Below are 27,189 nucleotides of genomic sequence, written 5' to 3' on the forward strand. Positions count from 1 at the left end.
TGTTCATCATTCAAGTCTGCCCAGACAGAACGTCCCGGTTTCCCCACCGACCTTCCGCTTATGATATGCTGCACCACTGTGCCATTACACGTCTTGCTGTTCCTGCAATGTTACAGCTCCGGGCCCTCACTCCGCACTGCAGTGCTGATCTTATGCTGCGTCGCGGCCCTGGAACCACACTCCGCCCCAGCCGAAATGTGCTGCATCCACACGGGGAACAGCAATGACATCGATGTAAACACATCGCCCAGTGAGGTCAACAAAATAAAGGCTCAAGCAGCCTTGACTAAATTAAAACGGTGTATCCATTTTGGGTGTTAATGCAAACTCATGTCACATACAAACCACCCAGATTGCCTATGCAGCTTTTGCTCATAATCAAAACAGCCTCTCGGTGACGTGTGAAAGTATGATTTTGTTTTTCTTTTAAATGACTAAACTATCAGAATAAATTTAAATGATGCGAGAAATACAGAGGCTGTTATGACTATTTACAAAAGTTGAGTACATACTTCTTGGATCATTTAAATTCATTCTGCTTATTTAGCCATCTAAAAGAAAAAGAAAATCATACTTTCACGTCACAGGGAAAAGAATGTCCTACTTCTCTGCAAACGCTGCTCTGTAATTTGCATGCATGATCCAAAGATGTGTCTATCTGGGACAGCTGTAGGGCACAAACATCGCGTTGTTATGTCGCACGATGTAATGTCGGCGATGTAACACGCGATCCAATTAAAAGGCCGCATTAGCGGCGCAACAACACGCGATGTTTAAATTGCCGATGTCATTGCCGTTGCGATTTAAAAGCCGCGATGTAGATGCGCGCGATATCGATGTCCACGATATCGCGTCATACAACCGTTCAAGGGGCGTGGATGCCCCAAAAAATGGGACAGCAAATGGGGGAAGTGGAACAAATATATGCATCTCTCCCACAGTGGAACTGCGGAGGAAGAGGCTGATGGTACTGGAGCAATAGGATGGGCCAGGAGACATCATATCACCGGGGGGAAGGTCTTAGAGCGCCGAGGGGTAGAGGATACATACTGATTTACACTGGTTATCATAGATCATAAGATGTTCCAGCTAGTAGGGATGGTTCTGTACCATATTAAACGATGTATTGAATATCCTTTACTTTGTATAACTGAGGAACTGTTGATCTCAATTGCTTATTGTCTTGCCACTGTTGACTCTGTAATCCCGAAAAGGCTGCTGTGTTACCAATAAAATTGTTTAATAAAAAAAAAAAGCCCCACAACAATAGGCCACAAAATTAATGAATTACATAATTGCATTGAGTATAAGTAAAATCATTGGGAACCCATGAAGAATCCTTTTTTAGGTCTAATCTGTTGCTGTAAGAGGTTTTATATCAAGGGCTTGGAGCCCAATATTACCTAAAAAAAAAAAGTACTAAAATGTATCTATAAGTAAGCGGAACAAGAATCTGAAATCTCTTTTTTGGGTGGAAGTGAAGGTGGATCTGCCTTACCTTCAATAAGTGGGCAGTAATCTGAAAGATAGAATGGGCTACAAAATATAGACCAGAATCTGTGCCGCTGTAGTGTGTTTGGGAACTATGAAGATGAAAATAATTCTGGAAATTCCCTGCATGGCAGCTGGAGTTTTCCAAAATGGGTGTGAACTTGTTAAAGATACCAGTGCTCAAGAAATACACTTGAGCGATTAGTTCTGGGATTGGACAGGGGACTGGAAACGAAAAATTGTGTCATCACTGCTTTCATCACTAGTTACGCCTATGAAATAAGTTCATTGTTAAAACTATAATTCTATATGAGCAGAGGCTCACTATTTTAAAAACATATGAGTGGGTGAACAAAGTATATATCGTAAAAAGCATAAAAGATACAAGGCAGTAACAGAGAACCAGCTGCAAGGCATTGTAGTAGGGAAGAATGTTTCTTGTTCTTAAAGGAAAGAAGTTCATAGTAAATACATAAAACAATGTCAGCGAGGTGATTGATGGCAGTAACAATGAATAAATACACTGAGTTAGAAAGCGTAAAGCAAGAGGTTATGGGCTGTCTAAATGTCATATGTAGGTATGAAATTCAGAAGAACGTATTGGCTTGTTCGTCCATATTAAAAAGCAAAATCAATGTTTAAATTAATTTACATATTTGCAAGAGCGTTCTATTAATGCATTTTTACCTTCACAGGAGATTCACATGGGCCGTTGTGTAAACCTGACGGATGACGCTGTCGAAGCGGTTCTGACTTGCTGCCCTCAAGTCTACATTCTCCTCTTTCATGGGTGTCCTCTGATAACAGGTTAGTGAATTAAACTCGTCCTTTTCATTACTCATCCAAAGCTGTACTACTTAATTAGCTCCACTCCTTGATTTTAGAAGGCTGTAGTAACAGGTAGTGCTACTCCTACATCAAAGACTCTTCATAATTCCTAACCTTTCGAGTATTGACAATCCATAGTCAACTGGTCAAGTAGTTCTTCGTTATCTTTACCTTTAACCCAATCCTGTTAATTCTGTAAATTTTCCATAAGGTCAAAGAGATCGTACAGGAACATTTGCGGTAGCTTACTCATTTTCTTTAGCAACGTTCAGCTAGTGCCATTCCTTTTCCACAAAATATAGAATTTCTATTGAGATACGAAATGAGCATCCTCTGTTGCTTACTAAAATTACACATCTTCAGAGCATGGTTCCTGAGAAACTAAAACTTGCAGATTTTAGTTTTTTATTCGAATGCTATATTGTTCTAGTGACTCCTAGAATGTCATCCACTATATCCCAGTACAAAAGCAATTCGACAGATCAGTGGTGTTACTTATTCATTGACTGTGTCCACAAAGATTATGCAAATCCTGTTTAATAGCAATACAACAGACCAGTGTAATCCTTTTCTACCTGCAGTCATCCAATGAAAGAACAAGCTTCCACTTCCTTGGTTTTCTTCAGTTGGTTTTTCCCTGTCAGTAGGTCTGCTGTGCGGTGTGATTAATTGCTGATACAATTAAAGTGCAAACCCTTCGGACTCCTGTCTTCCTGTGACCTAAGGCTATACTTTATCAAAAATACTTTTCTTTCGGCACTTGCTGAGTTTTTGCGAGTTTAGGCCACTTAGTGAAATCAAAGAAGCTCAAACTACACTGGATAAAGATTGGGATGAAGTGATCTTTAGAAGCCATCTCAACTTCATGCCAAAGTCGTTGAAAGTTTTTTGCCTAAATACAGAAGTAAATCATTTTACATTGTTTCCTTATCTGCATACTTCCTCGAGTAGGGTATTTTGCATAATATTGTTGACATGTTATCCCATTTCACCAAACAAAACCAAATAATGTTTTTCCCTTTGACCACATGTGCATCACTTTTCTCTAATCAGCATTGCTCTCTTATCCATAGACTATCCCTGCTGATCACATCATAGCCAATTCTGCATATGTTGCTTTATCAGATCCTTTCTGGCAGCTTGGCATGCTTTTAAGAATTTCCCAGAGGCAGTGCATAATTCTGCCAATAATGCCAGCAAGCCATAGGAAACACATTTGTGTAAACTGGTTGGCTGCTAGATACTTCTTTACTCTCCAACTTCTAGGAGCGGTATCGTTGCTTAGCGCTTCTTGCTTCAAACTGTGTCATTTGAATTGCCTGCGGTATCGTTGCTTAGCGCTTCTTGCTTCAAACTGTGTCATTTGAATTGCCTGCTGTGCGCTCTGTGTTCCGCTTTGATTATTTCACTGTTCTGATTGCCAGCGCGACTTTCCGACCTGTAAAGCGTATTCCCCCCAAGCGCCCTCCATTTTGTTGTTGTTGTGCTCCTACCTAGCCCGCCCCGCCTCCCAGCTGAGACGCCCTCCCACAGACTACTTCAGCGCTCCGTTACCTGGAAGCGCTGTGACTCACTCGACGCTTGCCAGCTGAGTGGTCGCTCCCTTGGGCAGCGGTATCGTTGCTTAGCGCTTCTTGCTTCAAACTGTGTCATTTGAATTGCCTGCGGTATCGTTGCTTAGCGCTTCTTGCTTCAAACTGTGTCATTTGAATTGCCTGCTGTGCGCTCTGTGTTCCGCTTTGATTATTTCACTGTTCTGATTGCCAGCGCGACTTTCCGACCTGTAAAGCGTATTCCCCCCAAGCGCCCTCCATTTTGTTGTTGTTGTGCTCCTACCTAGCCCGCCCCGCCTCCCAGCTGAGACGCCCTCGCCCCTCCCCCTCCACTATCCATATATGACAGGAGTTCCCGCGCGCAGCGTTCACGCGCAGCGTTCGCGCCCCAGCCGCGCCGAAGGTGCGCCAAAGGTAAGCCCGTCTACGTCCGTCCGCGCCTGGACCGCGCCCAGCGCCAGACCCCCTGCCCCTCGCGCTGCCCAGCCCCCCCGCATTACCTACGATGCCGCCACTCTCCTAGCCCTTAACTCCGGCCGCGCCCCAAACTGCGTCCAAGCCGCTCCCGGACACACCCATGGACCTTTCTCCTGCTACTCCTGCAAATTCATCGGCACCGACAACCTCTCCGCTACGACCACAACACAGACCCCCGACCCCAACCACCTACAATGCATCCTTCTCAACACCCGATCAGTCCACAGACACGCCATTGACCTATGGAATCTACTGGACACCATCTCTCCGGACGTCGCCTTCCTAACAGAAACTTGGATGAACGCCTCATCCGCCCCAGACATCACCATTGCCATCGCAGAAGATTATAAGATCATACGCAAGGACCGTACCGGCCACACAGGAGGAGGAATCGCTATCGTCCATAAGAAGTCAATCCGCATCTCAACCAGCTCTGACGCCAATCTCACCAACTCTGAACACCTTCACTTCCAGATCCAGATCGACCCCAAGACCACACTCAGAGGCACCCTCCTCTACAGACCACCTGGACCCCGCGCAAAATTTAGTGAAGACATCACGGACTTCATCACTCCTCACGCGCTCCCCTCCAAAGACTACATCCTTCTGGGAGACCTCAATTTTCACCTTGAAAAGATCAACGACCGCAACACCACCACCCTCCTGGACAATCTCGCCAACCTCGGACTCAAACAACTGGTCACATCCCCCACCCACATCGCAGGTCACACACTCGACCCCATCTTCACCTCCAGCAATCATGTCTCCTTCAACCACACTACGGAGCTCCTCTGGACTGACCACAGCTGCGTTCACTTCACCTACAACAAACCAAAACCCACCAACCACCTCCAACCAACTCTGCAAAGAAACTGGAACAAAATCACCACGGACCAGATCTCCGCATCGCTCCTTCTAAACACCCCAGCCCACTCTTCTAACGCAAACGAAGCCGCCGCCAACCTCACCCTATGGTTATCCAACACCGCCGACACCTTAGCACCACTGAAGAAACGTCAAAACAAACCTACCAGCAAAAAGGCCTCATGGTTTAACGATGATCTTAAGAAGTCCAAGAAACTCTGCCGCTCCCTCGAAAAGGCCTGGAAAAAAGACCCAACTACTAGCACCAAAGACGCCTTCAAAAACGCCACCCGCACCCACCACCAACTAATCCGAAAGGCCAAGAAAACAGCATTCAAGGATCGACTTGACAACAACGCCCACAACAGCAAGGAACTTTTCAACATCGTCAAGGAATTTTCCAATCCCTCGGCCAACTCCAACGACATCACCCCCTCTCAAACCCTCTGCGACTCCTTAGCCTCATTCTTCCACAACAAGATTGCAGACATCCACAACAGCTTCGACAACCAACCCGGAAACCAACCCACCCTACCTTTTGCTGAACATTCTCCCCCCGCGAACACCCTTAACGACTGGAACCCAATCTCCACTGAGGACACAATCCGCCTGATGAATTCCATCCACTCAGGATCCCCCACAGACCCATGTCCTCACCACATCTTCAACAAAGCAGACTCCGTCATAGCACCGCACCTCCGAGACGTCATCAACAGCTCCCTCAACTCCGCCACCTTCCCGGAAGACTGGAAACACGCTGAACTCACCGCCCTTCTGAAGAAACCCACAGCGGACCCCACCGAACTCAAAAATTACCGCCCCATCTCGCTCCTTCCATTCCCGGCCAAAGTCATCGAGAAAGCTGTCAACAACCAACAAGCCAACAAATCCCTCGACTCCTCACAATCTGGCTTCCGAGCAAAACACAGCACTGAGATCGCCCTCATCGCAGCAACAGACGACATTCAAACTCTACTGGACAATGGAGACACAGTCGCCCTCATCCTCCTCGACCTCTCTGCAGCATTTGACACAGTCTGCCACAGCACCCTTTTACAACGCCTCAATAACATCGGAATCCAAGGAAAAGCACTTGAATGGATCACCTCGTTCCTCACCGGAAGAACTCAGAAAGTCCGCCTCCCACCATTCAAGTCCAAGGCCACTGAAGTCATCTGTGGAGTACCACAAGGATCCTCACTCAGCCCCACCCTCTTCAACGTATACATGAGCCCCCTCGCGACCATCGCCCGCCAACACAACCTCAACATCATCTCTTACGCGGATGACACTCAACTTATCCTTTCTCTCACCAATGACCCCAGCACCGCCAAAACTAACCTACACGAAGGAATGAAAGAAGTTGCCGAATGGATGAAACAAAGCCGTCTGAAACTGAACTCAGACAAAACAGAAGTCCTCATCTTAGGTACATCCCCCTCTGCATGGGACGACTCCTGGTGGCCGGAAGCCATCGGAAAGGCACCCATCCCGACAGACCACGCACGGAACTTAGGCATCATCCTGGACTCTTCACTCTCAATGAATAGACAAGTCAGCGCCGTATCCTCTTCCTGCTTCAACATTCTTCGCATGCTTAGAAAAACATTTCGCTGGATCCCCACCGAAACAAGGAAAACAGTCACCCATGCCCTAGTCACGAGCCGACTGGACTACGGAAACACCCTCTACGCAGGCACTACCGCTAAACTCCAGAAGAAACTCCAACGAATCCAAAACGCCTCAGCCAGGATCATATTAGACATCCCACGCAACGAACACATCTCCGGTCACCTTAAAGACCTCCACTGGCTACCCGTCAACAAGAGGATCACTTTCCGACTGCTAACCCACGCACACAAATCACTCTACGACATCGGACCAGAATGCCTCAACTCACGACTGTCCTTCTACACCCCCTCCCGCCAACTACGGTCTTCCAGCCAAGCCCTCGCCACTGTACCTCGCATCAACAAGACCACCATGGGAGGCAGATCCTTCTCATACCTGGCTGCTAAAACATGGAACTCACTCCCCGCTTACCTTCGCCTTACCCAGAACCACCTAGCATTCAGAAAGCAACTTAAAACGTGGATATTTGACAAGTAATCCTCCTCCCCTCTCTAAGCGCCTTGGGACCCTCTGGGTATGTAGTGCGCTATATAAATTCTCTGACTTGACTTGACTTGTTGCAGCAAATATACCTGGCTCTCTTGCTTCCAGCTGGGCTCACACTCTATAAGTGTGTATATGTAATAGACAGCTTTTGTCCAGGGCAGTTATATAACACGTTTTGTACAACTTTGAAAAGCACTGTGAAGTAGAGAGGTTGCAGCCTATCACAATAGATACGAACACGAGAGAGGTGGTCCAAAACATTGCTGCTGGTAACAATAAACTTGAGAACTTAATTTGCCCCAGTATTGGAACTTTCATAGATTCCCGTGCTTTGTATCATTCCCCGTCGTCGGTATGGGAGTCTCAGTAATAAAAAATACCATAGTAGTAGGTACAAAAGAGAAAGGAAGGGCCTAGGCCTCATTCCCTTTTGTAGCATATCCGCCTCTTTTTGTAAAAGAGACCAAACTCTAGGCGTCAGCCAATCAGAAGAGCCTCACCCCTGGAACCTTCCTGAAGGAATCTCAGAGCCTCAGATTTTCTACCGCACGTTGTGCTAGGGAGTCTCCATTGAGCTCTGCTCTATTTCAACTCTTTCTAATACATTTCTACAGTTATTTCTTCAGGATTTTCTTCAGATTACTTCAGAAAACTCTCTGTTTCTTCAAGATGTCTGAGGTTGAGAAAAAGAAAGCCCTTTTCAAGCCCAGTTCCACCTGTGGGAAGAAAAGGCTTTTTGTGGAGGACAAGCACAAGGATTGCATCTAATGCCTCTATCCAGATCACAAGGCAGAGGACTACAAGATTTGCCGCACTCTCTCCACCAAGACCTTGAGAGATCGTGCTGTAAGACTTCTTACATGGCTGCAGAGGCAGAAACATGGAGTTTCCAGTGATGAGGAGGAATTGTCTTCAGTTGCTTCCTCAAAAAGGTCAGTGAAAAGGGGTAGAGGTTCCCCATCTTCCTCTGTTGGGCGCCCCTCAAAGGCTTCAAAGAAGACCCCCAGAGAGTCTGATGGCCGGGGTTCAGGAAGTTCCCCCCACCACAGTGGGACGGAGAAGGCAGAACTGGTTTCGCCTCCTAAGGGTGAGAAGCCAGACCCAGCCTTCAAAAAACCCTCCTCACATTCTTCAGAGAGGAGCTCCAAGTCCTCTACGACGAAGACTTCGTCGACGACGAAAATGAAGCCCAAAATCCAATTGGTCCCGTCAACGGACTCGTCGGCGGGAGGGTCGACGACAAAGGCTCCATCGTCGTCGCCGAAGAAGGGGTCGTCGACGGCAGTGTCGACGGAGAGTGTGCCGACGACATCGTCGACGAAGGCGAAGACATCGTCGACGAAGAAACCATCATCGTCCACGGCAGTGTCGACGACGGCAGTGACGACGACGACGATCATGTCGTCGACGAGTGCATCGACGACGATGACGATATCTACATCGTCGGCGGGCTCGTCGACGACGACATCTATAGTTCCTATATCGTCGACGAGGATTTCTCCGGCATCGACCGAACCACCGACGATACTGGCTGCGGAGAGACGGGTTACGATTTCTTTGACAAGAATCACGCCTGAGATGACATCCCCCAGAAGGGTGACCTCTTTACCGACGACTATGTTGTTGGACCAGGAGGACTCTGAGGGAGACGGACAGGATGCTTTTGAATATGCCAATAGCCCATCTCAGCTTCTCATCAAGAGTCAAGACACAGTTTCAGAGGGGGCATATGACCAAGGAGAAGGCGAATATCATCAAACGGCCCACTCTAGGAGCTATGAGCCACAAGACATGGTTTCAGTTCTGACAACATTCCTGCATGACCTTCACAAGATGCTGCAGGACTACAAGTCGAAAGCAGAAAGACCAGCACCACGTAGGTCTGCTCCGTCGACACCAGTGAGGACCCAATCATCTGTAATCCCTCCGGTGCACCCGATACAGACACCACCTCAACCTCAGCGGCCAGTGCCTCAGGCTACATCGGAGCCAGCCGATGATCCGGATGGGGATAATGATGGTGATACTGATGTGTCATCCGATGATAATCAAGACTCGGATCAGGACGGGGATGAATACAATGACTACATCATCCCAGACCAAGCTTCGCCTCATCAAGACTTAGGAGATTCTCCTCCTGCTGACATCGGCAGTTTTCACCAGCTGATGGAACGTGCAGCTGGAAGATTTAAATTGGTAATGCCTGCTCAAACCACGGACTGTTTCCTATACGATTTTAAGGAAACTCACCGCAAAACAACAAGGTCGATTCCAATTGTGGAGCATTTGTGGGAGGAAGGTTTGAAAGCCATGAAAAACCCAGCGACGGTGGTCCCTGTGCTACCGCGCCTGGACAAAAAGTATAAAGCACCAGATGATGGACCTGCAGCGCTAACGGGCCATCCAAAACCTGACTCTGTTATCTCACAGGCAGCACACAGGAAGTCACAGAACCCCTCTGCTCCCTTGACGGCCCCTCCTGACAAGGATGGACGACGGCTTGATAACACGGGCAAGCGGTTTTCATCAATAGCTAGCCTTCTGGTTCGCGCCGCCAATGCTTTGGCAATATTAGGACGATATGATCGCCAGTTATGGTGCGATATAGCTCCATATTTGAAACAACTTCCACCGGAGTCACTGCTGGAAGCAAAGAAAACTTTACAAGAGGGTGAGGCGGTCTCAATGGAAATAATAGACTGTGCCATGGACATTGCCACAACGTCCTTTCGAGCTTTGGCAGGAGCGCAGTGTTGAGACGCCAAGGGTGGCTAAAGGCGACTTGGTTTAGACCAGAAATTCAAAACAAGGTCCTTGATCTGCCCTTTGATGGCGAGGCCCTCTTCGGTAAATTGATCGATGATACTCTTCAAGAGATCAAAAAAGACACGGAAACAGCTAGATTGCTGAGTACCCTCCAGTATCGCAAAACTCCTTTCAGAGGTGCGAGAGGCAGAGGAGGTGGTTATAGAGGTTCATACCAACAGCAGCAGCAGCGCTATTCTTCGAACAGCTCTGGATACCAACCAAACCGCCAGTCTTACCAGCAAAGACAGGGCCAGTCTTCGGGTTACTCAAGGCCTTACAACAAAGGCAAGCAGGCTGCCCGTGGACGGGACTTGTCCAAACGCCAATAGCGGCCTCCTGGCTCTGCCTACTGTTCCCTCCTCCAAGAGATCATCAGTTGGAGGCAGGGTGTCAAAATTCCTTCAGTACTAATGCCTATCTCATCTCCCAATCCTTCCGGATGGTATCCCTACAGGACGTTTTGAAAATGGTCAGCCCGGGGGATTTCATGGCCACGCTCGATCTGGAGGACGCGTACTTCCATGTCCCGATTCACCCAGCACACAGAAGGTTCCTACGCTTCACAGTAGCCAAGAGCCATTTTCAGTTCAGAGTTCTGCCGTTCGGCCTTCGCTCTGCCCCAAGGATTTTTACGAAGGTGCTGGCACCTGTGGCAGCATTTCTGCAAAAGAACCAGTTCCAGGTCTTCCCTTACCTGGACGATTGGTTACTGAAGGCACCAACCAGAACATTAGCGCAGGACGCGGTGCGGGCTTGCACCAATCTGTTCCAAAATCTGGGTCTCACTTTGAACAGAGAGAAATCCACGCTGATGCCCTCAAGAAGAGCACGGTTCCTAGGAGCAGTATTAGATTCAAAGCTCTCGAGGGCATTTCCAATTCGAGAGAGGATACAGAAACTACAACGATTGGCACGAAACCTTCGAGGAAAAAAGTGTCTTTCTGTACGCAGCTACAAGTCGCTGCTGGGGGTGATGTCATAATGTATTCCCCTGATTCCGTACTGCAGACTGCGGATGCGTCCCCTGCAGGAGCAACTGGACCTCCAGTGGCAACAAGTACACGGATCGTTCGAGGACAAAGTGGTTGTCACTCGAGAGATGAAAGAGGCAGTGATTTGGTGGTCGCATCAAGACAATTTATGCCAAGGTCTATCCTTCGCAAGCGTTCCATCACCTCACATACTGACAACGGATGCGTCATTGGAGGGATGGGGAGCAGTGATGCAGGATCTGCAGATCAGCGGCCATTGGTCTCCTTGCGACCAAAAGCTACACATCAACCTGTTGGAGCTGAGAGCGATCAGGCTAGCTCTTCAAGCCTTTCTTCCGCGACTCCAGGGTTCACAAGTGCTAGTCAGGACGGACAACACCACGGCTATGCATTATGTGAACAAGGAAGGAGGAACGAGGTCACTCCTCTTGTCGCGAGAAGCTCAACAGATACTGGAATGGACAATTCTTCACGGAATTTCTCTAAAGGCGGAGCACTTACCAGGAGTGCTGAACGAAGGCGCCGACAGGCTGAGCAGGCTCGCCTCAGTCAGTCACGAGTGGGAGCTAAAACAACAGGTTCTAGATCTACTCTTTCAGACATGGGGCACACCAGAGGTGGACCTTTTTGCGACGCCAACCAACAAGAAGTGCCGGGCCTACGCCAGCAGGTTCCACCATCAGGGCTCATTGGGCAATGCCCTTTCAATAGCCCTGACGGGGAGGTTTCTTTACGCGTTTCCACCGATTCTCCTGATTCCACGCCTCATCAGGAAAATGAAGACGGAACCATGCAAGCTTATCCTTATAGCCCCGGCATGGCCGAGACAATTTTGGTACACCGAGCTGCATCTGCTGTCTCTAGTCCCTCCAATATGGCTGGAGGTAGTTCCAGATCTCCTGACAATGTCCGGAGGACAGGTTTGGCATCCAGACCCAAGGTCGTTACACCTGACTGCATGGCTCCTGACCAGCGAGAATTCATGAATGTCCCTCTTTCCAAGGAGATCAAAGACATCCTTTCCCAGGCAAGGGCGCCTTCAACAAACAAGACATACAGACTGAAATGGAAGAGATTCTGTATTTGGTGTAAAAAGGAAAAGGTTGATCCTTTCACTTCAAAACCTCATCAACTCCTGCCTTACCTACTCTCGCTAGCTAAGTCTAATCTGTCCCATTCTACAATCAAGGTCCATTTGGCGGCAATTTCAAGATTCAGAAGATCTGACTCTGGTCCTTCATTATGGTCTTCAAGAATTGTCAAGCAATTCCTCAAAGGCCTATTCAGGGTCTATCTGCCAGTGAGATCTCCTCCTCCGACGTGGCATTTAAACTTGGTCCTGGCTCAACTGATGAAGGGACCATTTGAGCCGATTCACCGCTCAGACCTGAAATATTTGTCATAGAAATTGGCTCTGCTCTTGGCCCTCACCTCGGCAAGGCGAGTGGGGGAGTTGCAGGCCCTTACTATCCAAGAACCGTTTTTACAGTTCAAAAGGAACACAGTCATCTTGCGGACCAACCCAAGGTTCATTCCTAAAGTTCCTACAGACTTTCACTTAAATGAGCCAGTGATTCTAAAGACATTTTTTCCGAACCCAGTCACTCCAGCGGAAAAGACATTGCACACTCTGGATTTACAACGATGTCTAAAATTCTACATAGACCGTCCAAAGACTTTAGAAAGTCTTCGCAATTGTTCATTGCCTTTGGCGGTCCAAGTAAAGGTCTCCCTCTGTCCAAACAGGGGATCTCAAGATGGATTTCGAGTGCTATTCTGCATTGCCACAAGATAGCAGGAAAACCTCTGGTGGGCAGGATCCGTGCTCACTCAACGAGATCAGTGGCATCTTCGACAGCCCTCTTTGCGGGGGTACATATCAAAGACATCTGCAGGGCTGCTACCTGGAGCAGCGTGCACACGTTCACTAACAATTACTGCTTAGAGTCATTGCAGCAGGATGACGCAGCAGTGGGCCAGGCTGTCCTGAGAAACCTCTTCAAGTGATTGGTGAGCTTTCCTTTCTATCCCACCTTCCATGGGTAACACATGTTGTACTTTTATTTCTAATGTTATGAGGTACTTCTTTGCAAAATGTGTTTATGGTGCTTACTGCTTGCTATTCTGATACAAAGCATGGGAATCTATGAAAGTTCCAATACTGGGGCAAGAAAACAAGTTACTTACCTGTAACTTTGGTTCCCCAGTATTGGTAACTTTCATAGATTCCCATGCGCCCACCCACCTCCCCGGGGAAAGCTCAGCCTTCAGCAAGTAGGGTGTCTAGCACACAACGGCTACGAAAATCTGAGGCTCTGAGATTCCTTCAGGAAGGTTCCAGGGGTGAGGCTCTTCTGATTGGCTGACGCCTAGAGTTTGGTCTCTTTTACAAAAAGAGGCGGATATGCTACAAAAGGGAATGAGGCCTAGGCCCTTCCTTTCTCTTTTGTACCTACTACTATGGTATTTTTTATTACCGAGACTCCCATTCCGACGACGGGGAATGATACAAAGCCTGGGAATCTATGAAAGTTACCAATACTGGGGAACCAAAGTTACAGGTAAGTAACTTGTTTTCTTAACCAGCATTGGCATAGCCAATATGTTTCGCCTTTGGGGCCTTATAATTGTTTAGCCATGCAACAGTTAATGTTGTTGCAGTAAGGATATTGTGCTGCATAACTAAATACTTACACGGTCCCAAAGGCGAGACCTATTGGCTATGCCAATGCTTTTTTGGGTGGCAGGGGGGGGGGGGGGGGTAATATGTTTCCTACTTGTAAGATGCCTTTTCACTCATGCATTCCCCCGCAGTAGAAATTAAATAAAAAGAAATAAATAGCGAATAGGCAGAGTGGGGACACATGGGATACTGGAATCAGTGAACAAAACCTCCTTAACCATTTCCAGAGGAATGTAAATGCTCTTTTGAAGACCTGTGAAAAACTTGTCTGTCAGAGATAAGATGCCAGAAACAGCAGCTCGAGCTGCATTAGCAGCCGGGCTGAGACACATGCGGAGGAGGGCAGAGGTGCTAGATTCTCCTGGGCCAGCACTTTAATTTTCAGACATCTACTCATGTGGTCTAGGGTGGGCTCCCGCAGGGTCCCCCTCCACGCAGAACAAGCATTGATTTCCCGGAAATGGCTGGTTTATATGAAATATTGGGAGGTTGGGTGTTTAAGGCAGTAGAGAGAAGAGAGCAGGGCAGGCAGGCTGTGCGGTGACAGACCCAGGCTGGCCACAAGGAGGACTCCAGGCGCAGATAATACCCCAGACTGCATGTGGCAGGTGGATGCTGACGAGTGGGGGGAGGAGGAGAGGACACTGCATGGGTGCGGGTGAGTGGGGGGAGGGAGACACTGCTTCAAAAACTCCGTCACCCACTGACGAAAGTAACCCAAGTTATGGAAGCTCAGAATCAGGGGGTGCCGATAGAAAGCGAGGGGGGCTTTAATGAGCCAGTCTCCTACCCAACATGTACATCAAAATAAAACATCTCTGCCCCAAAGAAACCGACCTCGTGGACACGTTATGTAAATCTGCTGGGAATAACCAAATTGGGCAAAAGGCAGGGCTCGAGTCGGGATACCACGCGGGTGGACGGCGTCCCCCCACTTATTTTACCGGGGGGACGCCATCCCTCTGCCAAACAGCTGGACTTCACTCTTTGGCCTCTCTGGGACGAGGAGCTCGGCACCTTTCGTGACATCACTTCCTGTTGTGACGTCACTTCCGGTGACAGCGTCCCACCCACTTCTTTTTTTACGACTTGTGCCCTGGCAAAAGGCATGACAAGTAAACATATGTTATGAGGCTATGGCTGCTGCCAGAGTTATGTGTGTACTCACCAGGTCTACCGTACCACAGCAGCAAGGTAGCCCCGCTGGTTAATGCGCCTGCTGCAGAGACGTGCCGTGTCCATAGAGGGGCAGTGTGACTGCTGCAAAGCATTAACACGCTGGTCTGGGACTTGTATTGCATGTAGATAGCTCAGTGGGTCACAGATTGTGTTGCTGATAATGATGTTTGTGTTATCTGAAGTCCTAAATTACAATTGTTTGGTCTGTGCAGCTTACTGAGGTATGAACCCAGTGCTTATTTAAGTACTGTCCCGGAGGAGCTGTTTCTTTCTGGGTGATTTGTTATCTGTAGTGCTTTCAACACGTTGCAGCAGTCAGCACTATACTGCAAGTATTAGCTTTAGCAATGTTTTTGGTCACGTAGCGCACCGGAGCTGTTGCGAAGCATGGCGTGAAATGTTTTTTTTAAAAGTGCCATGACGCAACCAGTACTAATGTGATTTAATCAAGCAGTGGCCACTCGGAATGCATAGATGAGGTCTGCAGCCGAAGAGAGAGGCGGAGGGAGTTGTGTGCACGTTAAAGCACTTAATGAGACATGACGCCTCGTAACTGTAAAACAAGGCAGGCTTAATGAGATAAGAAAGGCAGATGGCGGCTGCGCACATGCACACAAGCTTTAGGCCAGGAAAAGCTTGTGTGTAGTACTTTGAAACCCCCCTTACTAAAGTCGAGCAAGCAGCGCATGCGCTGCTCTAGGCTCGACCTAAAAAACAAGCAATGGCCGCACAGCCGTGAAACTGACACGTCGCCCATGCGTGAAAGTCACATGGCAGCTGTGCACGTCGCGCACGCTTGTGCACGTGACAGCAAGCTGGTGGCCGGCAAAAGTAGCACTTTTAAAAGCAAGCTACTAAATGTCTCTCCAGAGCAGCACATGCGCTGGCTCAGGCGAAATCTAAAAAGTAGAGGGGTCTTTTTGCTCAACTATTGTAACACATTGTCCCCTCTGCTTTCAATGAATTTGACCATATTTGTTTCACTTGAAGTATATTGGCCTTGTTTTGGCATTTTCTCTTATGGGCTTTTGTTGAGTTGTTTAGAGTTACATTTGTTATCTTTTCAGTCGTATGTTATAGGGAGTCTAACTTTGGAAGCCGATTACATAGAATCTGTAGATGTGAAAGTTGAAGTGGATGGGGGACATAATTAGTATTGCATAGTGTGAGTGATCCTACATATTTATATATATTTTTTTTTTAGTTATATATATACCCCAGCTATCCAGAATAGTAAGGGCAGATGCTCAGGCGGTCTCTGCCTATATGCCTCAAATAGGGCTAATATAACATTGGAGAGAATAGACCTGCCACAAGACAGCCTTATGAATAAAAAAATCGGACATTCTTTGCAGGCATTCCAAGGGAAAGGGGCTACCAGCTTTCTCTTAATTAATCTACTTAATAATATAGCGAGGGAAGAGCAAGTAGAATTTATTGATCAACTGTTATATGTCCTGAAGAGGGGAACGGGAGGGGACAAACTAGAAAGACGCGTTATAATAATGGGAGACTTTAATTGTCATTTATGCCCATATAGTGGAACATCTGTTTGTGACATAAGTAGCCTTAATGGCGACTCTTCTACCCACTTTGAGCATACACACATTGGAATCCTAATGAATACATTGTTACATGAATGGGACTTAGGTTTTTTCAATGAGTTAACTGAGCCAATGACTGATTTCCAACCAACATTTCATGGAAGGGGGTCACTTTCGACAATAGATTTTATATTGATGTCAAATAGCCATCACAGGGATGCTCTGGAACTCAAAATAGAAGATATAGCTATGAGCGATCACTATCCGATCAGTGCTAAACTTTATGTTGCCCCTAGCTTTAACCAGTCAGAGGATATAACGGAAAGTCCCTATTGTCATTCAATATCTTTGGCATGCACAAACGGCTATTCCATAAAATGGTCAAAAGTAAATACAGAAAACTTTTTGAAAAATGTGATCATGAATGACCCTGACCTTTTTCTGACATGTCTCGAATATCCCCCAAATCCACCTGCAGTTAAAACTGCTTTTGAAAAAATAGCAATTACAATTAGGAAAAACCTTACCAGAAAACAAAAAAAAAGTGCCAGGGCCAAGAGCACAGGCTGGTTCAATTCAGAATGCTCAAAAGCCCATAATACCCTCAAAGATACATTAAAAAAATCACCAAAAAATCTGACAGAAATTAGAACTGCCCGATTGGCGTAAAACAGTCAATCAAGAAAAGAAAAAGGGAACTTAAAGACGCAGCTTGGGAGGCACTATTAAAAGCGAGTACCCTAAGGGATAACACAGCTTTCTGGAGGGAAGTGAATGCACCTTTTTTCAGGGACAGGACGACAGACCTCATAGAAATTGCCATCACTGAGGATGTTTGGATCGATCACTTCACAGAGCTATATAAGTTAGATGAGCTGATTGAACCATATAACCCCGAAGTAAATAGCTCACAGGAGAATGACCCCCAGAGAACCCAGACAGAGTCATTTCCGCTCCTTATTCATTTTACACACACAGAAATAGAACAGGCTATAATGGAAAGTGCAAACTCCAAAGCTCCAGGACCAGATGGAATCCCAATCGACATATTTAAAGACAATATGCCTCTATGGGCCCCATCCTCACAAACGTTCTCAATTCTTTTGCAACGGAAGGTTTGCCTACAACATGACAAGAAGCCATAATAATTCCAATTTTTAAAAAGGGAGATAGAATGGACCCAAAATGCTACAGACCCATCTCCCTGTTGGACTCTATGATGAAGGTAGCCGGAAGAGTATTGCTGAATCAACTACAAGCCTGGACCGTGGAAAAAGGTGTCCTCTCCAAATTCCAATATGGTTTTGTTTCCGGCCTTGGCACGGTGTAGCAATGCCTCAACTTAGCCTTGATTACAGATAAATACCTAATGGCTAAGAAAAGCAACTTATACCTGACTTTTGTTGATTTAAGTTCAGCATTTGACTGCATTAACCACAGCATACTCTGGACCACCCTCATAGATTTAGGAATTGATATAAACATACTTGCTTTTATAAAGGAACTATATCGAGGAGCAGGGGCCAAGGTCCGCTATGAAAAAAATGGAAACTGTACCAAAAACTTCCCCATAAAAAAAGGCGTCCGACAGGGATGCATCCTCGCTCCGTTCCTTTTTAATCTTTATATAAATAGTGTTGCAGACTACTTGGCCGAGCTAGAAGTAGACTACCCAAAAATTAATGGCATGGCAGTCCCAATTTTACTATATGCGGACGACGCTGTCATCATGTCTAGGACACAGTTAGGGCTCCAGAAAGCTCTGTCAGGTTTCTCCTCATTCATGGGTATGAGAGGACTCAAGATAAATGTGGGTAAAACCTTTACTATGTGCTGTAGTACAAAAAAGAAAACAGTCTGCAACACTTTTTTAAATTCAACAAAGATAAGCTTAACAAAAACTTTTAGTTACCTGGGCGTTCTTTTTAACAATAGGGGAACGTGGAATATAGCCATTAATACACGTAACCTGGCATTTTCTAGACAAATTGGTGCCCTAAAAAAGTTTGCTAAAAAACTAGGTGGAAAGCCGGTCCTGCTTAATATCTACGGAGCAAAATGCGTCTCCACAGCGACGTATGGTGCAGGTATCTGGGGTATGGCGGATTGTCGTGAGATACAAATTAGTGAGAACGCCTTTCTCAGATACTTGCTATCAGTACCGGGATCTATCTCTACCACCATTTGTCATAATGAGCTTGCCCGGGTCCACATCACTGACACAATTAAGACAAGCCCAATTTTGCTGTGGCATAAAATATGGACCTCGAATAAAACAGACTTCAGTAAAGATGTGATTACAGATTGTATGGCTTTAGCAGCCTCACTGAAAATACCTTGGCTCTCCTATGTCAGAAAATTTCTAAACTCCTTAGGGCTCTATGACTTGCATGAAAACCCTATTTCATGTTCTTCAATTTCGAAAAAGGTACTTAAGGAAAGTTGCCTAGGTCTGCTCGAAGATAGGCGCTCTTATTTAGAGGGCAATAAGCCAACAATCGTTTATCATCATCTTTTGCTGCATGGTGCAGGTATTCCGATCTACCTGTCCCCTACATACTCTGTTTACACGAGATTACTGCTAACCAGGATGAGGACCGATTGTTTTTATCGACTGTTAACATTCCCTATTATAAATGACTGGTCTGCTAATTTGATGAATTGTCCTTGCGATAACACCTCTAAACAATCAAATATTCATTTTATATTATTCTGTAAATATTATGAATGGGGAAGAAAGAGGCATTTACTTCCATTGTTAAAACTATGGGGTCTTAGACAATCCAGACCAGCTTTACTTAAACTATACATGCTTCAGGATAAAATTACAGTGACTGCAGTAGCTATGTTCTTGAAATATGCAGTAAAGTGCAGAGCGTCCATGAACTGATTGATGTTACAGGTTTAATGTAAACACCTTATAAATAGTCTTTTTTCTTTTTAAACAATCAAACCTGTGTTTTTATCCATTTTAAATATTGTTGTGTAAATGAATTGTGCGTTTATGGTTTTTTACTGTCAAAAATCGAATAAAGCTATCTTTGAATTGAATTGATATATATATATATATATATATTTATATTTGTGGGTTTTATTTGTACTTCTTTAAGTTGATTTTGTATAATGCTTACGAGTTTGGTTCTGATGGTAGCAGATGTGGAAAAATATTCAACCACTGCTTTGGGTGATCACTCAGAAAAAGTTGAACCAACTTGAGAACCTGCAGGGTTTAATGGAGAGTTAAAATCTGTTTTTTTAATGAATCTTTATTTAATTTAGCCTTTCTACATCTGTTTATTAAAAGGTAATAGCACTCCACTATCAACATCAGCATATTTTCTCATGGAATACCTGCCCAATTTCTAGTTCATCTAAAGAATAGATTTTTTACTGTTGAAACCATTTAAGCTGCACTAAAATGATACATGTTTTCTAAACGCATGAGTTGTGTTTTCTGACATACAGACACAATTTAAATCGAGCGTTCTCAGTATTACTAGGCAAGTGTCTGTTTATGGAGGATGCAGTCTGTGAAGTTAATTTGCACAGAATGGCTGTCCTGAATATTAAAACCATATTATTGACTCAGTCAAAAGACTCTGGAGGCAATGGACGTCGGTAGACACATCAGGAGACAGGACACTGCATGCTTACATGATACTTTTAAGAAATGGCGATTAGACTTAAAAATATTCTCTGTTCTTGTGGTCTGGCTGCTACCAGGCCATGTCAAATGGTCAGCTATTTGTAAAATAGTATTGCCAAATCAGGAAAATATATTTTTTAAGAACCTTCACACAAGAAATACTAGTTTGGTAAATGTACCATTGCTTGTGGGTATTGGCACTTCTCAATGGAAACTTTGCAAAAACAGATCATTTTAATCTATAAAGATCAGGATAATTTCTACATTGGCAATTGCAGTTGAGTGGCCTTAACTAAAGAATAACTGCGATCTATTGTTAGTTACTTCCTGATGCCACCTTGCACAATGAACTATTGAGGAAGAAAATTGGAGTCCCACCATGTGGCATTAGAAGCACATAATACTTGGTATTGGAATTTGGGTTGAACAAACAAAACTACGAGCACTGGGCAACGTTTGTGCTTTACTACCGAGGGGTTTGTGCGGCCCCTCCGAACACAATGAAGTCAACCTTGAAAATGATCTTTATGAAAGCCAGTAATTCATGGAGCAACGGCCTGAAAACTGCCTGCACTGCATTACAGCTTGATATGACCAAACTGCCGGATCTAACCTATCAACCTGGTACACTAAAATCTATATTTAAAAAAACAAGTTAGAGCATTATCCAGAGAAGAACATATGAAGGAGTTGAATCGTTCCAAAAGTAACATTGGGATACTTGTAAGCTCCAGTGAAGATCGGTTATGGCAACCATAACTCGATTCGGCATTAAACAAGATAATTTAAAAAGCAAATCTTAACAGTGAGGCTTATGGCATTGCCGATAAAAGATATCAGCAGGCGCTGGAAATCCCTAGAGGCGATTACCACCTGCAGACTATGCCACCAGCATGAAGAATACATGGTCCATTTGGTCTGCATATGCCATGGCCTAATACAAGCACGTCGCAATTTACTAAGGCCATTGTTTTTAAAATATGGGACACGTAATTGCAAGGATGCCATGAAACTCTTCTTTAGCCTGGAGACACCGATGGAATTGGCTAGGTTCGCCAAATTTGCACATAAAGTTAAAGAACATTTAAGTAACTCACCTTGCACTTTAGAACTTCAAGACTGCACTTTGGGCATGCCTAGACTTTGATTTGCCCGCTGTGACAAGCTGTATCTATTTTGCACTTTATTGGAATGTCTCTTCCAAAATAGGTCTTTGAATGCCTTGAATTCATAATTGGCACATTGGTTTTAATGTTTTTATTATCTATGATCTGTATTTTTAGGATTTGTTTACAGGATCTAGTGCATCCAAATTTGTAGCAGTTAATGATGACTACTGTGGCAAGCAAGTTTTGTGGATATTTTAAAGGACACTTTTTGTAACAATTTTTGTTAATTGATACAATAAAATATATTCATTCATTCATACTTGGTATGAGCAAAACATGGCACTAGTTCTTAGTCATTGAATGTTACATTTTTGGCAAAATGTTTTTGTCCTTGATATATGCATGTTTATTACATTTAGTTCCTCTGTACCACGTTTTAAAGTTTTTTTTTCCAGAGTTTTTTTTTTATATAGTGCGAATTTGACCCGAAGGTATCAGAACGCTTTACATGAACACCAGTTGCTTTACACAAGGACACATTCATTTTTGTTAGGCACAGGGAGATTAAGTGATTTGCCCAGAATCACAGGAGGTTGAGCGTCATTGCAGAGACTCTAACCCGGTTCCCCAGATTTTAGGTCGACCACCCTAGCCGTATTACCACATCCTCTCCCCAACATTCAGTCAGGCTGTTTTGGTACTTGGTGAAATTCAATATTTCCATGTGGCAGTTGACTTGGGGTAATGGATTTTATCTGTTCCAGCACTTGGAAATTTGTGTCATTTAAAGGAGTTTTTGTTTTAACTCACAATTATGTTTAAAACTAAGAAAATAGACTTTCGGGTTAGATGCAAACTTCTCTTTGGAAAATCAGCGTGCATGTATTAACTTAAAATGTAAGTTTCTTTTATTTATATACACCTCTTCTGAACAGTAATTCTACCAATGGTGAACTTGCCTTTTTCAGTTTGACTTTTCACCGAAATGCTTATTGCCAGTGGGATCAGGGTGTTTTCTACTGATTAAAAAATATCTATGCTGACTATTAGATATTCCTATAACGATGCCAATTTTGACAAAGAGGGTGAAATCCTGAAAAAAAAATCTTTTAAAAAGCCACCCCCTGCTTCTTCCCCACCCCCACTCCACTTATGTCTACATTTTCTTTTCACGTGGTTATTTGTACTTATGACTCCGTCCTCCACACTTTCAGTTGTCCAGATTGGTATGAAAATGATTTTAAACTGCATTGCTGACTAAACTAAAAACTTCTAATTCAGAACTCAAAAGAGGGTGATGATAGCCCTTAACACTTTCACTTTATACTCTGGAATGGGGAACAGGGATCATTTCTCAGCTTTTCTCATTTTGTATCTTTTTTTTGATTTACAGATCGCTCACGTGAAGCCCTGGAACTCTTGGTTGGACCAAATAAAATAAAGCAAGTGACATGGACTGTTTATTGAATTCATGACACTAATGACACGAAGCTAAATATAGTATCGTCACGTAAAAATGAAGGAAAACTACAACCACTTGTGCAAGCCTAAAGACAGAATACTATAGGAATGACTGGCACCATCGTTCACCAGGGATCAGCCACGAGACATTAGTTTCTAGACCTCTTACTGGGCAAAGTAAACTGTCTTACAACCATATGAATTGTATACTTTGTTTATAGCATGCTGGTATGACATTTGTCGTAGTTTAAAAGAATGTAGGCAAGCTGGACCCTGCTATAAAAGTCTTAATATGTGTTATTGCTAGTCAGACATGACGAATTTCATCTGGCTACTATTTAAATCAAACAGAATAAGTGCAGTTGTGCAATGTTTTTGGTAGCTGTAAGATTGAAATATGAATTGTGTGCTGAGGAAATAAATTTAAAGATGTGTACCCATATTAATTCAGGAAATGGAAGTTTGTACTGACAGTTATTTAAGCTCTACACATAACTGAGTATGTTGAAGAAATCTGTTTCTTAAGTTTTCTGGTTTTTCGGAGTTTAGTTTGTGCTGCAGTGTTCACATTATGTGACATGTATGTCTGATGCATTATCATTATTTGCTTAGTTATTCGTAATTTCATTTGATGCTACACCCTTTAGAATTAGTTTTATGTACGAAGGAAGGACATTTTAAGAAGTATCTGTTAATTCTTTCCAACCCTGAATTTGTACCCAATGGTCTGGATTCCCAGTTTTCCCTTTATACGCCCTGTGGTTTCATCTCCTTTAGTAGATGATGCATTATACAAGCACTTGATGGAGTGATTGGCATGCTAATCCATTGTGCTTCGCACTCATGGGTTTGAATCCCGTGCTCGTTCCCAGTGATAAACACCGAAGTATTCACCGAGGTAGGTAGGGAGAGTGCTGTGAACAAGCCCCTAGCACACCACCGTCGACTTCTCCTTCCCGACATCTATCCTAGAACCCCCTCTTGGAGCGTGGCTGAGGACATAACTCGTGTTCTACTGTTCGTTTCAGAGAACCTAATTAATTTCTGGTCCAGTGAAACGACACCGGATACTATCCCCACGTATGTACTTCCATAGCAAATGCTGTTGGATTTACATTCGAAATTGCCGGAGCCTTTGGCGTACTTGATGGCGGATTACATTTTTAAACATTTCTGAAAGGCATTCAGTAGCGCACAGCGTTGGTGTTCGGGTGCTCTGGTAATTATTGTAGTACATTGAAGAGGGAAGAGTTTGGATTCCGCATTTTGGTAGCACTTAAAAAAATAAAACCAAAGTTCATACTTGGCAGTAAGGATGATAAGGGAGAAGAAAAGGTGGAGTTGTGTGACAAACCTGGCATGCCGGATTTATTTTACAACATCTCGCAGGTTAACACAAATGGCACCCTGGCGCCTCCTGTTCTATCTCTGTATGGACCTGTGCAGATTTAGAATTGGAGAGACACGATTTTATGAAAGCCCGCTATCCGTGAATGGAAACTGACAGCCTTGGTGATTAAATGTACTGTTTCTGGTCATTTGTTTCAATGTCCACTAGGAGAGTGGGACGCATATTGTAAGCTTCGTTAAACTCTGCAAACGGATGCACAACAATGCAAACAACGCGCCATGTATTTATTTCTTTTCAATATTTAAAAAGCAACAGTGTAGTGGTTTCATACTGCTGTTTATACCTGCATTATTGTGTTGAGGACACGCGGTCTTCCCGCGCGCCCTCGATGTTTACTGTTGTATCTCCTCGGTGTTCTGAGGCGACGCTCCGGTTCTAGGGCAGTGACTTCTGCTGCGGATCCCCGAAATGACTCAGAGCCTCGTGGGCTTTCTCTGAATAAATCCTCATCAAACAGACCTTTATTGTCTGCCACTGATTGTCTTCTGTTGTATCTCCTCGGTGTTCTGAGGCGACGCTCCGGTTCTAGGGCAGTTACTTCTGCTGCGGACCCCCGAAATGACTCTGAGAGCCTCGTGGGCTGTCTCTTAATAAATCCTCATCAAACAGACCTTTATTGTCTGCCACTGATTGTCTTCTACAAACAGTGAGCATCATGTCTATCAAAACAAAATAAATGGATGTAATGGAGCTCACAAATCCGCAAAACCTATTGAAAGGATGTAAATACCGTAAGTGCTCCCTTTTGAAGTTACGAACTACTAATTCCTTTACAAAATGTAGACATGGTATTTCACTTTCTGCAGTACACTCGTTCTCAGCATTTTGGCCAGGCTTTATATTCGTATTGGTATATATGCCATGTAAACATTAACACGCAGTTTCAGTTTCATCTTTGATGCATGCATTACTTCTTTATTGTAATTTTAATAGGTGTGAAAAGTATACCGTTTTTTAAATATGTTGTGTCGATAATATTTGTTGAGTTTCTAAAAAGGTGAATTATTAAGAGAAAACAACCAATGTTTATAATAAACGTAAAGCTACCATTGCCTTTGTCCTCCTGAGTTTGTTTTGTTTCCACTGAACATGTCTCCGTGTCTCCACCTGTGCAGACAGTCCAGCTATGACTTTCGGAGGCTACTGTTTAGTCCTTTATAAACATCGAACTACATATTCTTCCCTATAAAGCCCCTGTGATTATTACTGAGTGCTTACATTTAAAACGGAAGGCGCCTTTTAAAAATCAAACTGGCCTGTCAAGAGGTCGGGCCTTTCCTTCGTTTTGTCCAGTGATTAGCCGTACATTCGCCGGCCCAGTATCCTTCATCTCCGTCGATACTGGTCATTCCAGGTGTGAGAAAAGGCCTGTAGTGTTCCGCAGTCCAACGTTGATGATCAGAAATAATATTAAGCACGCGCTCCGTCTTGTGAGCTGCGTGCCTTCATGTACTGGAAGGTTTGGGGCCTGGACATTCCATCTCCCCCGAGTGTTGTTGAGAGACCGTTGCCTTGGTCAGTTGGGAGATCACACTGGACCCTGTGCACTCACACGGATAGTTGTACTATTGTTTCTATTAAACATGATGTTGACTTACCAGTGTGTCACGGGGTTTACTCAGTGCTTTAAATGGAAAAAAAAGTGCAGGTACTCACCAAATTGAGACGTGGACTAAGGAGCAGGGCTATGGGCAGTGCAAAGGGATCCGGCCAGGGGCACACATTTAATGTGATTGAGATTTAATTGGTGTGCAGATGTGCATAATGATACGAAAGCATTTCTGGTATACTTTTATTATTCCATTTTACTTATACGTACAAAAGGGTACATTTATCATTAAAGTGGGCTTCTCATGGTGCAACACGTAGATCACATATGACTTGCACAAGGTATTTTTCTTAACATTTTTTGGTTAATCCTCTTATCTCATTGCCACTTAGCAGACATCACCCAGCCCCTCCTATGCGACAGAGCTTTGCCTCAAACTCCTTACCTGCTGTAAAGTTTGATTCCCTCTTTCTGGAGTCGGGCAAGCTGCTGAAACCTTGAGCTAGGATGCCTGGGTCTAGCTCTGTTCCTGGCTCTCTTGCACCCTCAAGCCAACAATAAACTGAATTGTGTGATAGTGCATGTGCCTGCTAACCAAACTCTAATATCATGTGCAAAGAATTAAGACAAAATAGTGACCACAATTGCAATACAGGAGAGAAAGAAAGATGAAGCCATCTAGAGGCTGAATTGCACACTGTGATAGCAGAAATTCTGGGATCAATCCCAGCTTCCCCACCTGACCAAACTGTGTGATAGCAGACAAATATTTTATCTCATCAAGCCTCCATTTTCATTGTTAGCACATATGATAGTATATTCAAATGCACAATGTAGGAGATTAGGGTCTGCTTCCTATGGTTACCCCTGCTTTTTGCTGTGATTCTCTGGTTTTTCAACTTTAGTGTGGCTGTGGACCTGCTAATCAGGCCCACAGCCCAGCTGTTCTTGCTCTAAATTGATACCATGTAGTTTAGTACATGTGGCTCAATGGTTAGAGCGGCAGACCCTGATGCAGTAGTCTGGCCAGGACCAGGGTTCAATTCCCGCCTCGGCGGGTCTCGGGCTCAATTTCCTCGGACCTGATAATTCTCGCTTCGGTGCCTATTCTAATCATGAGTCCCACTCTGCACCTCTGGGCAATAGCTTGCTTAATCTCTACAACAGGCCCAACAACGCTGAGGATGCCTGACTTCACCCAGGAGTGGGCTCCTCACAGGGAAAGGAAGGGTTCCTGGGCGGTATTCGTACAAGCGCCGAGATGCCTACGGGTAGTCGTGCGCTATACAAGTGCGTAATCATCATTAGGTACATACCCGATTGGTTACTGGGTCACCCTTGTGAGCCCCTGTATAGTGTACCACAGGTACCCAGGGCATAGGTGCACCCTAGGCCTACCAGGGGCTGCAGCATGTATTGTGCCACCCCTGGTTTGCCTTCCAAACTGACACCACAGGTCTGTTCTTGCAGCCTGGG

General features: G+C 44.8%; 1 protein-coding gene across 4 annotated transcripts in view; it reads left to right on the forward strand.

Annotated features, from left to right (window-relative positions):
- AMN1 (antagonist of mitotic exit network 1 homolog) overlaps positions 1 to 25,215 on the forward strand; it is a 773,844-nt gene extending 748,629 nt beyond the window's left edge. For 2 of the 4 annotated variants that reach the window (XR_015307528.1, XR_015307529.1), the window contains 3 exons: positions 2,187 to 2,298; positions 22,686 to 24,547; positions 24,699 to 25,215. Coding sequence is in view for 2 of the 4 variants with exons in the window: in XM_086952786.1 (XP_086808912.1) it covers positions 2,187 to 2,298; positions 22,686 to 22,759 (186 nt within the window). In the remaining 2 variants the exon portion in view is untranslated. Of the gene's footprint in view, positions 1 to 2,186; positions 2,299 to 22,685 lie in introns of all 4 variants that reach the window. The other 2 variants (XM_086952786.1, XM_086952787.1) reach the window with 1 other exon arrangement.
- The last annotated feature ends 1,974 nt before the right edge of the window (positions 25,216 to 27,189 follow it).

Source organism: Lissotriton vulgaris, chromosome 1_2 (assembly GCF_964263255.1).
Source record: "Lissotriton vulgaris chromosome 1_2, aLisVul1.2, whole genome shotgun sequence".
NCBI lineage: Eukaryota > Metazoa > Chordata > Amphibia > Caudata > Salamandridae > Lissotriton > Lissotriton vulgaris.